At 43.6% G+C, this 12,463-nt stretch overlaps 1 protein-coding gene across 1 annotated transcript in view; it reads left to right on the top strand.

The window, feature by feature from the left end:
* Positions 1–12,463, top strand: part of LOC126295389 (glycine--tRNA ligase) — a 150,565-nt gene that overhangs the window by 64,931 nt on the left and 73,171 nt on the right. The window contains exon 7 of the mRNA XM_049987870.1: positions 8,075–8,237. Coding sequence (XP_049843827.1) covers positions 8,075–8,237 — 163 coding nt within the window. The remainder of the gene's footprint in view (positions 1–8,074; positions 8,238–12,463) is intronic.

The following is a 12,463-nucleotide window of genomic DNA, read 5'->3' as shown; positions in this document are numbered from 1 at the left end:
AGAGGATTGTACAAACATTGTATTCATTACAGTAAATAACATTATGTAGAATGTATCAAACAATGAAAGTATTTTCACAAGTATGAGAAAGTTCAGAAGGCAAAGAGTAAAGATTTTTTCAAAGAGTAATTATTGCTCTGTATTTCATGTTATATTCTTCAAATTATTGCACTACACACTTCCTCGAGTAACCTATGTTCTTCCTCAGTATTCAAGCTGTCTCCGTACCAAATTTTATCAAAATCGCATCAGGAGTTTAGTTGTTGTTTATTAGTATGGATTTATTGTGGCAAGATAGGTTTTTGAGGTGCGCTCTTACATGTAACTGGGCGTTCCACATGTTTTGAACTATTATTATTATTATGATAAACATAAGTTACATCTAACATACAAAATTATAAGCAGTTAGTACAGTGCACAAAGACAAAATAAGGTAGCACAGTTTGTTTGTTTGCAAGTACAAGAATGGAGCCATGATACAGGCAGATAGTTTTGAACAATGAAGGTTAGGAGCAGTGCACGTGGGAAGGGAGGGAGGAGAAGAAGAGAAGCACGATAAAACACACTATTATGGTAATAGGGAGGAAAGAGGCATGAGAAATACGTGTAACTCTGAGAAGATGAATGTGTTTGCTTTTCCATTTGAAGGGGAAGGGACAAGTTAATCATTGGGGAAATTTTATGATATTGACAGAAGTAAGTGTTTCAGCTTCTCAAATCCAACGAGGCATTTAATTCTGCGTAAATTGCAGGGTAACCTCTTTTCGGAGATGGTGTGCACTTGGGCCCTGAGGAGCTGGTGAGGTAGACACTGCATGTAGTTGTCACGTACAGTGAAACCCCCCTTTTATACTTTTTAAGGGACTTCAAAAAAATAGTATAAAATGTGGGGAAAATGTAAAATGTGGGAAATGGCATTGTAAGCTGCAAAAGTTAACGTACAGGATACCCCCTGGCATTTTATGAATGATATATATATATATATATATCCGCCATGGCGGATGGATATGTGTGTGTGTGTGTGTGTGTGTGTGTGTGTGCGAGTGTACACCTGTCCTTTTTTTCCCCTAAGGGAAGTCTTTCCGCTCCCGGGATTGGAATGACTCCTTACCCTCTCCCTTAAAACCCACATCCTTTCATTTTTCCGTCTCCTTCCCTTTTTCCTGACGAAGCAACTGCCAGTTGCGAAAGCTCGTAATTCTGTGTGTGTGTTTGTGTGTTTTGTTCATGTGCCTGTCTGCCGGCGCTTTCCCGCTTGGTGGGTCTTGGAATCTTTGTTTTTGGTATATTTTTCCCATGTGGAAGTTTCTTTCTGTTTTATATATATATATATGGGACTTGTTTATTATCTAATGAAGGATTATTATCTAATAAAAACCACTTATGTAACTGGAATGTAACAATTAAACAATGGAGAATCCAGGATGTAGTGTAACAATACATTCCATCCTGGATTTTCCACTGATAACTGTCAGGGAAGTAGGAACGTTCGACTCAATTTCGTATGTCATAATCGCTATTTTTGAAAGCTTGCTGCTGTCGTTCATGATTTAAATAATGAAATACACCACTAGTTACATATTTTTTCAGGCTTAACCCTATGCATTCGGAGAATTTTTTTCTCATTGTCAAGTGCAAATATGTACATAAGTATTTTGTGTAGTGTTTGAGTATGTGTGATTCTGTCTCTCTTGCACTGTAGTCATCTTTTACAGGTTATCATGTACTCATCAGTTATCTAGAAAATCACACACACATGCAAACTATCACTCACATTAGTTGTTTGTGTAACATCACATAAAATACGTACGTAAATACTGCACTTGATAAACAGAATAAATTCTCAAAACACGTTTTGCCCTGCACGAATAAAATACGTAACCGGCACTGTGTTTTACACTAAAAACGTTTGAGCAGAACTGAATGACGGTGTCAACTAGTGCTTCGAGCAGCCGTACGTCGAAGCACGCTAAATAAGATTGGACAAAGGTGTCAACAATCGCGAAACTGCACTTGCATAATAGACTGTTTGGAAATGGTTGCGATTGATCACGTTATCTTCATTCGAATGAACCTGGTTACTCCCATCAACTACCACGCCAAGTAGACCTCGGCGGCAGCAGCAGGAGATATACCAGTTCAAATCTGCTGAGTAGAGTGCCCCATTGTCAAGAAATTGAACCATGTAATGTTTGTAAACTACTGGACGGCCAACATCGTGCCATCATTATAAATATGTTGATGCGAAATTGGGTGCAAATTAACATTATGGGCTTAGGAAACTGGCGGGACCAATAAAAAAAAAGTTGGAAATGCCAAGAAAATGTCAGTTCCGGGAACATGAAAGCGAGGTTATACTGTAACTAGTCTCACCGCGACGGATCTAACTGTACGGTGGTGAGTGTGGAACAGACATCGGAAACTGACCTCTGGCATAGCAATTTGTGAGCTGCTGACTGCACCTGAGGAACTTGGGCGTGCTTGTAGACATACATTACGATACTGGCAAAGGTGAGATAATATGAGGGCATCGAGAAGTTTGTGTGCGGTAGTACTATTATTTTATGAAACGAAATAATGCAGTAAGTTTTGCAGAGTGTTGTAAACAAGTTGAGCAAATGTATTTTGTTAACTAATTGAGTTTAACATATACATCGGAGAATTGTGTTACAAAATTTGTGACAAGTTACATACACACACATTTAAAGCAGCTTGTGGTTTCTGTAAGAACAGTAAATGGGTAAAGACACTTACTATCGATGACAAATAGTGTGTCCTATTTGCAGGGGCACTTTCATAACGACCGTAGTATTTGAAGAAAAGCAAAATTTGATCAAAACAGGTTCAAAACTCATTATTAAGTTATGTCTGTTAATACTAGATTTATTACACCCCTTGACATTTATTGTACATTAACTGTTTAAACACTGACAGTGTTTAGATAAGACAAACTGTAATGTAATTATGTAGGCTTATGTACAGTACAAAAGCAAAAATACGTAAGATGTTTCTAGATATGCTTGTACTGAGACACGATCTTTCCCTTTTATCTTCCACCTGATGTGTCAAAAAATCACAGCCGACATGACACGTATTGACCAGTGTGTCAAAACTCTAAAAATAAAGTAGTTATATCAATTTCTCCCCGTTTCTTGCAACTGTTGTGTCATTAAATAAACAGCTATTTACACATCCTTTTTTCTCGCCACCATATTGAGAGTCTAGAGTGCTAACTTCAGTGACACCAGTGATTGCCAATCTAGTAATGCAAAATGAAGGTGGAGCACCTAGAAGACGCGGTCGGATGTCGGTGTAACTCGGAACGTGTACACACCGTTGGTGGGTACATAAACGATTAGAGTTGCAATTCTTGGTGACGAGTAGAATGCTGGAATGCGGAAGAAAAAAAAATATATGTATAGGAATTGGCCTCTGGCAGCGTACCGATTTCCTGTGTCTTCTGGAAAAAAATTATTCTCACAGCACATCAGACCGACATGTGGTTGGCCCGCGATGTGGTCGGTGGTCCAGTTTACAGATGAGCCAGTTGAGGGATAGCCCCAGTTTCTCGCAGGAGGACCTCACGACGATCTAGAATCTGTTCTATAGGAGCGGGATGTCCATCTTGTAACGTTCCCTCTTTCTGTTTATTTAGGTTTGATTTGTTTGATTGTTATTCTTTATTTCTATTATTCGGAATCCTTTTTTTTATTAAATTGAGCCTGAAACTTACGTAATAAATACTTCGTGTGAAGTACGATTTGCAGCATAAACAAAAATTAATTTCGGAAATGTAATCCACTAATTATTAAAAGTAAAGCTTTTGAACAACGCGCATGACAGACTAGATACATTCAGAGGGTACGTACATTCGCGTGCGAGTGGTTGCGGTCTGATGAGAAATTTTCATTGTGAAATAATTTCGTCGTAACACACTCGGAGATTGCGAACGTACATTCAGAGTAGAGGCACGGACGTTCTATCATTCCCCGTGGCCTGGGTAAAAGAATGGCAATTATTTAAATCTAAGAGTATTTCTTTTGCATCGGACTAGTATTTTTATAAGAAAAAGAAGATTGCAGGTTCTGAATGTCTCGGCAAAACGAATCGGAAGTAATTTTAGTGGCCGCGAAAGGAAAGTAGAGAGCACAATCACGTACCTCTATTGTTGAGCAGCGCCGTTTTGAAGATCTTCGGTTCCACCTAAAACTCGCCTTCTCTGCTTAACATAAATACTCCATAGGCATGGGAATAAGGCTTGTTGTGCGATGAAAATAATATAAAACACGTCTTGCGTCTTTTAACTCATTCATTTACCACACACACACACACTAGTAATTAGACAGTACGACATCCCACCAGCCCATCAGAACAAAAAGTAGTCGTTCATACCAGAAATAAAAAACGAAGGGCGAAATTGTTCCTATGTCTCTCAAAGATAAAAGGTTTAGCAGATATTTCTCTGGTGTGTCACTGGAACAATTTTTCAGCACCTCTGCGATTAAATCTCAATATTTTCAGTTCCTTTACAATCTCTTCGTGTAGCAGATGAGTGTAGAAGAGTCTTCAGGGCTCAGTTCTGGATCGTTCACAGCTTTGTAACAAGTGATTCTCTGGCATTTCCCCACACTACACCCGTATACACTGACACTGGGCAGACCGGTGTAGAGTGCGGGACGATCCCGGGTCGCAGTGGCAGCACGGACAACAGGTCGAGCGGTGGGTACGAGGCCCTCGTCGGGATGCGACACTGTTCACATCCCTAACACGGGGTGCAAAGTTGGGCCGCAAATACTGCACAAATAGAAAATGCTATCGACGTGGTGTTTTCACGGAATGGACTGGTAGTCGGGGGCTCCTATTGTTAACCGATCAACAGGTTGTAATAAAACTTAGAAACTGTGTTTTTTGTGCAAACCAACACTTTTTAAATGGAACAAGCCTATTTACATTAACAGGCTAAAAGTAGGGTACATTAGAAAGTCAGTGGTATTTTTGCAGGATTCTAGTCTGCGTCATTAACGAGATATTGTATTTTGAAAAGTTCCTATACAGGCACTTGTACAATACCTGTGGTAGCACACACTAAAAGACTGACACAACTTCATACACTAGTTTCGTGGATCACGCCCAGTAACAAGAAAATTGACCATCACAGGTTGTGATCAAAATGACCACCACCAGCGGCAATACGCGCTTCCGGTTGGGATGGAACGACTGCTGCAGATGTGCTAGCATTTCAGTGGAGATGTCCTAGCAGGCTGCAGTAATACGCTATTGCATATTGTCAATAAAATAGAAAGAAACTTCCACATGGGAAAAATATATTAAAAACAAAGATTCCAAGACTTACCAAGCGGGAAAGCGCCGGCAGACAGGCACATGAACAAAACACACAAACACACACACAGAATTACGAGCTTTCGCTACTGGCAGTTGCTTCGTCAGGAAAGAGGGAAGGAGAGGGAAAAATGAAAGGATGTGGGTTTTAAGGGAGAGGGTAAGGAGTCATTCCAATCCCGGGAGCGGAAAGACTTCCCTTAGGGGAAAAAAAGGACAGGTGTACACACACACACACACACACACACATCCATCCGCACATCCTTTCATTTTTCCCTCTCCTTCCCTCTTTCCTGACGAAGCAGCTACCAGTTGCGAAAGCTCGTAATTCTGTGTGTGTGTTTGTGTGTTTTGTTCATGTGCCTGTCTGCCGGCGCTTTTCCGCTTGGTAAGTCTTGGAATCTTTGTTTTTAATATATTGCATATTGTCAGGTGCAGTTGGTATGTCTATTTAGACAGCATCTTTCAGCTTTCCCCACAGAAAAATGTCGACAGGGCTCGAGTCCGGGGAACGGGTCGGCCGTGGTAGGGGTCCTCTGAATCCAGTCCGACAATTTGGAAGCAATTTGTGAAGACATTCTGTAATACCTAGTGCACTATGAGCCGGACAACTGTCATGTAGGTACCACAGGTTTCTCGTAGTGTGCAGAGAAGTGCATGTCTTCGGGCATCTGTGGAAGACAGTCTGTTAGGAGGATGTGATACTTGTATACATTCAGTGTTCTATCTGTAAAAGACGGGCCTATGAGCTGACGGTTAACCACCCCACCCCGCACCACACGTTTACACTCTGTGGGTGCCGATGTACCTCCTCACGAAACAAATGGGGATTATCGACAGGTCGATAGTGCACGTTTCGACAGTTTACCTGTTCACGATTGGCAACTGTGGCTACATTATGAAAAGAGATGCACGATACATTTGGAGTATCGTGTCTTAATGCCCACCTGCAGAAGTTAACATGATTCTCGTAATAGTTCCCGCGCAGCACTCGATGGAGAGGGGCGTGATAGAGGTAGGAGTCACGTCGGTGGAGGTTGCATAGTACACTAGCCCGACTTCCGACACTTCCCCGTGTGATTGCGAGGGAGCCAATGTACGGACCGGGTGGAACAGCAGTGTGAACATTAATTTCCCCCTCTTTTGTCATCACTTGTTCCTTCTCTTGCTCTGTATAGGTGTTACACTACCACTACCACTTTCACATAAGTGGCGGAAGAGTTAGATACGTATTTGCCGAGACGGTTGACGTCTGTTGGGATAACTCTCCAGTTACACCGTATCCACCTGCACTGTGTGCCTGCAACTAGTGAAAACACTGCTGCCCTTCTCGGTGGACGACAGTGGCAATTCTCGGCGGCTACCTGCGACGGCCCGATCCGTCGACAGTATTGCCGGTCGTCCTGTGTTATTGCCATGTATTGCAGCCAGGTTGCAGCTCAGTTGACAGTGACACAATTGCGGCCACACATTGGCATAAAATATAGCCTGTGTAAATGCATCTTAAGATTTTTGTAATCCACTTCACCCGTTCATCATGAACTTCAACCTACTCTCATTCCAGGATGTGGGAACAATCATTAACAGCCCACTCCTTAAGGTGTGGAAGGTTTCTGATCACTGCATACACCATTGCCTTTACGTGCTCTGATAGTCAGAAACCTGACGGAGTTAAACCTGACGGAGTTAAACCTGAGGAACGTGGTGGCCAATCCGGCAGACCTGTTCGACCTCCCCATCTCTGGGAAACTGGATATCCTGTTATTCCCAGGCCGCTAGCTAATAATGAGGAGAGGCACCATCATGCTGAAAGAAAAATTAGAGATGTCCTGTTTCCAGACAGCAGTCATGACAGCACGTCTCTGTCTCGTGACTGCAGATAATGTGCTGATGATGTTAATTTATCACGAATGGAGAAAGACCCTAGAATATGAGAACTGTCACGTTTGACGTTCCAACTACCTTTGACGGATCGGTCGAGTGTGGGGTCGATTCGTGACCAGTATTTGTAATTCTGTTTGTTTATTTCTCCATTCACATAGAAATTCACTTCATCCGAAAACAGTGAATCGAAATGGAAGCAACAATTTTCATCTGTCGTGCATGTCCTTCGTTCTGAAAACTGAGTCAGGTGATTTGCACTGTTTCAGGGAGATGTTGCAACATTTACATTTTGTGAGGGTGTCATTTGTGTGTAACCAAAATTCTTATCATCAGTGCGCGGCTAACCCCAGTTTCCCGTAACGTGCGGCAAGTACTGCGTTTGACTCTTACTGGACAATGCCAGAATAGCAGTCGATGTCGTTTCATCTGTAGGATTCGTCTTGTGTTAAAGCAGTCGGCGTTCGTGTCACCTGTAAAGGAGAAAAATATGTTGTAACTCGAGAGTGAATAGAGCTGTGGTCAAATGAAAAGCACCATTGTTCTTCTCGTGTAATTCTCTATTTCTTTGACGTGTCCCTCGAACCCCTTTCCATTTAAAATTACGTTGCTTCCTAGAGGGTGGCTTCCAAAATGGCCACCGTGTTGGTCACGTAGCCTCGCCAGTTTTCTCCCTCTTGTCTAATCCTGCTTAACTTTAACCTCCTGTTTATCCACATATTTTTGTTTTAGTTTCTTTAATAGGCACCCACAGAAAACCCTGTATTTAATTGTTACTGTCTTTATGTAATAGTTAACACAGTAACACATTCTGTGCTCTAGTACAGTACCTTTTGTGCATGTCGGCTTCCAGGGAGTTCACGATGGCAGAAATTGAGCACTTCTGCGACCCGTCGGACAAGCGGCACCCCAAGTTCTCCGGCGTCCGTGACACGCAGCTCCTGCTCTACTCGGCCTGTGACCAGATGGAAGGACGCTCCGCGTCTGCCTACTCCATCGGCAGGGCCGTCGACGAGGTACGGTGTGGAGTGTCTCCGTGAGCCACGTACACGGATTAGAGTAGATGTACATTTTGTTCCGTAAGTAAACTGACGAATAATTAGACGGTAAGATTATAAACTTTAAATGTGCCAACGAAACAGTAATTCAAAGTGTACATCAGTACTCGATTCTCGGTCCCTCTCTCTTCCTCTTACACATTAACGTCATTTCACTAACCATTGATTCCCATATAATATGTGGGTGGTTTGATGAGTCTGGTAAACAATTAAGGAAAAAATGTTTGTTTCGTAAACAAATCACCTCGGTTCTCGACAGTCTCCTCTGACGGAAATAGTCTCGGTCGAGTGATCCTCCACCTTTTTCGTCCCGTCGGAAAAATGGGTTCTGTCTAACTCTGCTAAGTACTTGTTGTAGTCAACAGTCACAGCCTCATTTGATGAAAATTTCTTCCCATCAAGCCAAAGTTTTAAATTAGTGAACAGGAAGAAGTCACTCGGGGCTAAGTCTGGTGAATAGGACGAATGAGGAACCAGTTCGAAGTCCAGTTCCTGCACCTGTGCCGTTGCTATTGCTGATGTGTGGGGTGGTGGCGCATTATCCTGGTGGAAGAGCACATTTTTGTGTGCCAGTCTTGGTCTTTTTTCAGCCGATGTTCGTTTCAAATGATCCGACAGTGGATAATAGTAGGGTCCAGTTACGGCTCTGGCATTTTCCGAGTAATCTATCTGGGTTATTCCTAGGGACTCCCAAGAAATAGTGGCCGTCACTTTACTAGCTGATAAAATTGTCTGTGCGTTCTCCGAAGCTAATTTTTCTGACCGTCTCGGCGGGCCACACGTGCCCTCGGGCTGTCGTTTGTCCGCCCCCGCTTTAATACAATCCTCGTAACTATTCTAATTCTAATTACCGAATAAAACTAGCCCCCGATATTGTACAGAAAAATTGGAAAATTATCGACATTTGAAGCTGAAATGTCCCCGTTTGCAAAAATTCGACAGCTGAAAGTACGGCAAATAGGGAGACCGCACTACCAAATCACCTCGACCAATCTGTCGCCTGTGAAATGTCGTGGTGACGAATTGTCAGACGGTCTGTCAAAAATAATGTGGTGCCCAGTCGCGCGTAAGCCACGGTCTCCTCTCTGTTCGCGCTGCCATTTCACTGCACAGAAATACGCGGTACACGGCACGAGTTAATCTGTTCGGTAAAGTTTGCGGGCCCGCGTATCTGGCACCGACAATCCTCACCGTACGTCGACTGCCACGTATAGGACCAGAGTTCGATTCCCGGTACTGCGGGTTTTTTTTTTTTCTTGGTGGGAGCAATGGGACGGGTGCATTCTGCTCCGCGATGCCAGTCGAGAAACCACCAGAGCGAGTAGTAGAGGCAACGAGTCTCGAAAAATGACAGTGGCTGGAAGAGCGTCCTCTGTACCACGTCCGACAGTGCTGTTGGCAGACGACAGCGTAGCAGTTGGCTGGTACCGCTGGGCCTGCCGCGGGAGGCTGACAGAGCTTTTTTTACGTCGATACTGAAGCGACCCTGATGTGTTGCGTCCGTGATTATGTGAGAATTTACATCTGTCCACACGCAGACTTGTAAAAGGGAGTGAGTGTATAATATTTTGAGTAGGAACCCGTGTGACGGTGTACAGAATGTCAAGGTAACGGTCACCGACACCTGTAAATGAATGTGTTTGCAGGTTGACTGTGTGATGTTACAAAACTTTCGAGGATAATGTAATAGGTCAGGTGAGCAATCTACACTACAAGTGAGTACGCAAAGGAATGTGCCGCCCTTCTTGCGGCGGTGTACCGTAGGTCTCTAGAAGAGCGTAGCGTTCCAAAGGATTGGAAAAGGGCACAGGTCATCCCCGTTTTCAAGAAGGGACGTCGAACAGATGTGCAGAACTGTAGACCTATATCTCTAATGTCGATCAGTTGTAGAATTATGGAATACATATTATGTTAGAGTATAATGACTTTTATGGAGACTAGAAATCTACTCTGTAGGAATCGGCACGGGTTTCGAAAAAGACTATTGTGTGAAACCCAGCTCGGAGTATTTGTCCACTAGACTCTGAGGGCCGTAGACACAGGTTCCCAGGTAGATGCCGTGTTTCTCGACTTCCGGAAGGCGTTTGATACCGTTCCCCACAGTTGTTTAATGAACAAAGTAAGAGCATACGGACTATCAGACCAATTGTGTGATTGGATTGAAGAGTTACTACATAACAGAATGCAGCATGTCATTCTCAATGGAGAGAAGTCTTCTGAAGTAAGAGTGATTTCAGGTCTGCCTCAGGAGAGTGTCATAGGATCATTGCTATTCGCAATATACATAAATGACCTTGTGGATGTCATCGGAAGTTAACTGAGGATTTTTGCAGATGAGGCTGTGATGTATCGAGAGGTTGTAACAATGGAAAATTGTACTGAAATGCAGGAGGATCTGCAGCGAATTGATTCATGGTGCAGGGAATGGCAGTTGAATCTCAATTTAGACAAGTGTAATGTGCTATGAATACATAGAAAGAAAGATGCTTTATCATTTAGCTAGAATATAGCAGGTCAGCAAATGGAAGCAGTTAATTCCATAAATTATCTGGGAGTACGCATTAGGAGTGATTTAAAATGGAATCATCTTATAAAGTTGATTGTTGGTAAAGCAGATGCCAGACTGAGATTCATTAGAAGAACCCTAAGGAAATGCAATCCGAAAACAAAGGAAGTAGGTTACAGTACGCTTGTTCGCCCTTGAATACTGCTCAGCAGTGTGGGATCCGTACCAGGTAGGATTGATAGAAGAGATAGAGAAGATCCAACGGAGAGCAGCGCGTTTCGTTACAGGGTCATTTAGTAATCGCAAAAGCGTTATAGAGACGATACATAAACTCCAGTTGAAGACTCTGCAGGAGAGACGCTCAGTAGCTCGGTACAGGCTTTTTTTGAAGTTTCGAGAACATACCTTCACCGAGGAGTTGAGCAGTATATTGCTCCCTCCTACGTATATCTCGCGAAGAGACCGTGAGGATAAAATCGGAGAGATTAGAGCCCACACAGAGGCATACCGACACACTCTCTTTCCACGAACAATACGAGACTGGAATAGAAGGGAGAATAAATTGAGGTACTCAAAGTACCCTCTGCCACACACCGTCAGGTGGCTTGCGGAGTATGGATGTAAATGTAGATGATGGCAGGAGAACACACATAAAAAAGGTATTAAAGTTTACAAACTGTTATGCCTTTCATATGTATGTTCTCCTGCCACCACTTGGTGAGTAGATTGTTTACATAACCAATTACATTATGCCTGGAAAAGCTTCCAAGGATAATGGAGAGGGGAAAATGTATCAGCTTGAGGTCAAGTTATAAGCGAAAACTGTTCTGATACTTCTGACTGTGGAATGTGTGTACCAGTATTGTTGCTGTTGAGACTGGATGGGTGGCATCTTTCGGTGGTGGTAGTATGTATCAAAACAAGGAAATTTGTGCAGTAAATGTTGGTTCTAAAAAGCATACCTTATGAGCTATGAGCACTTGTTTAATAGAGGAGATTTGTTTTACAGTAATAGAGATGAAGAAGTGGTTATAGCTCCTCAGGTATGCATTTTAGAGGCCGATGTTTCCTAGACATTTTTTTTCTCATTTTGGTCATCAACCTCCATATCCCTCTCCCGCCAGCCATTCCCGCCCTAAGGTTCACGTCCAGAAATCTCTGGACAATTGTGAGTACATCATGCTCCTAGATGACACTGTCCGTGCTCCCCTCCAACCTCCATACAGCAGCCCGTACCGAGTTCTCCGGCACTCGGCCACACCTATGACGTCCGTATGAAAGATTCGGCTGTTACAGTCTCTCTAGACAGACTTACGCCTGCTCGTGTCAAGCCTCCTTTTACCCCCCTTCAGGCCAAGTCCACGCCACTCACTGTCGTGGCTCACGACGCTCCGACCACTCCCCCCACGGCGGACTTGCACACTCGGCCGAGTGACTTCCAGCTCCGATCGTCGAGCTCTTCTCTGACCTCGCCCTCTACTCCGGTCTCACGCAGTCCTTCGAGTTACCACGTGCTCCCCACGTCGAGCTTACCTACGATCGTGCTCTCGCCGTCGGGCCCTCCACTGCTCCCTTCGACCTCTCCGTCACCTGCCTCGCCCTGTCGAGGTTTCTCATGCTCCCCGTCGTGAACGTGGCCTCACTCGAGGTGTTTGTGCTTGTCCCTCCGGTCATAATC

This window comes from Schistocerca gregaria, chromosome 11, assembly GCF_023897955.1.
Source record: "Schistocerca gregaria isolate iqSchGreg1 chromosome 11, iqSchGreg1.2, whole genome shotgun sequence".
Classification (NCBI taxonomy): domain Eukaryota; kingdom Metazoa; phylum Arthropoda; class Insecta; order Orthoptera; family Acrididae; genus Schistocerca; species Schistocerca gregaria.
Note: the sequence above shows the minus strand (reverse complement) of the source record. Positions and strands in the feature narration are given on the sequence as shown.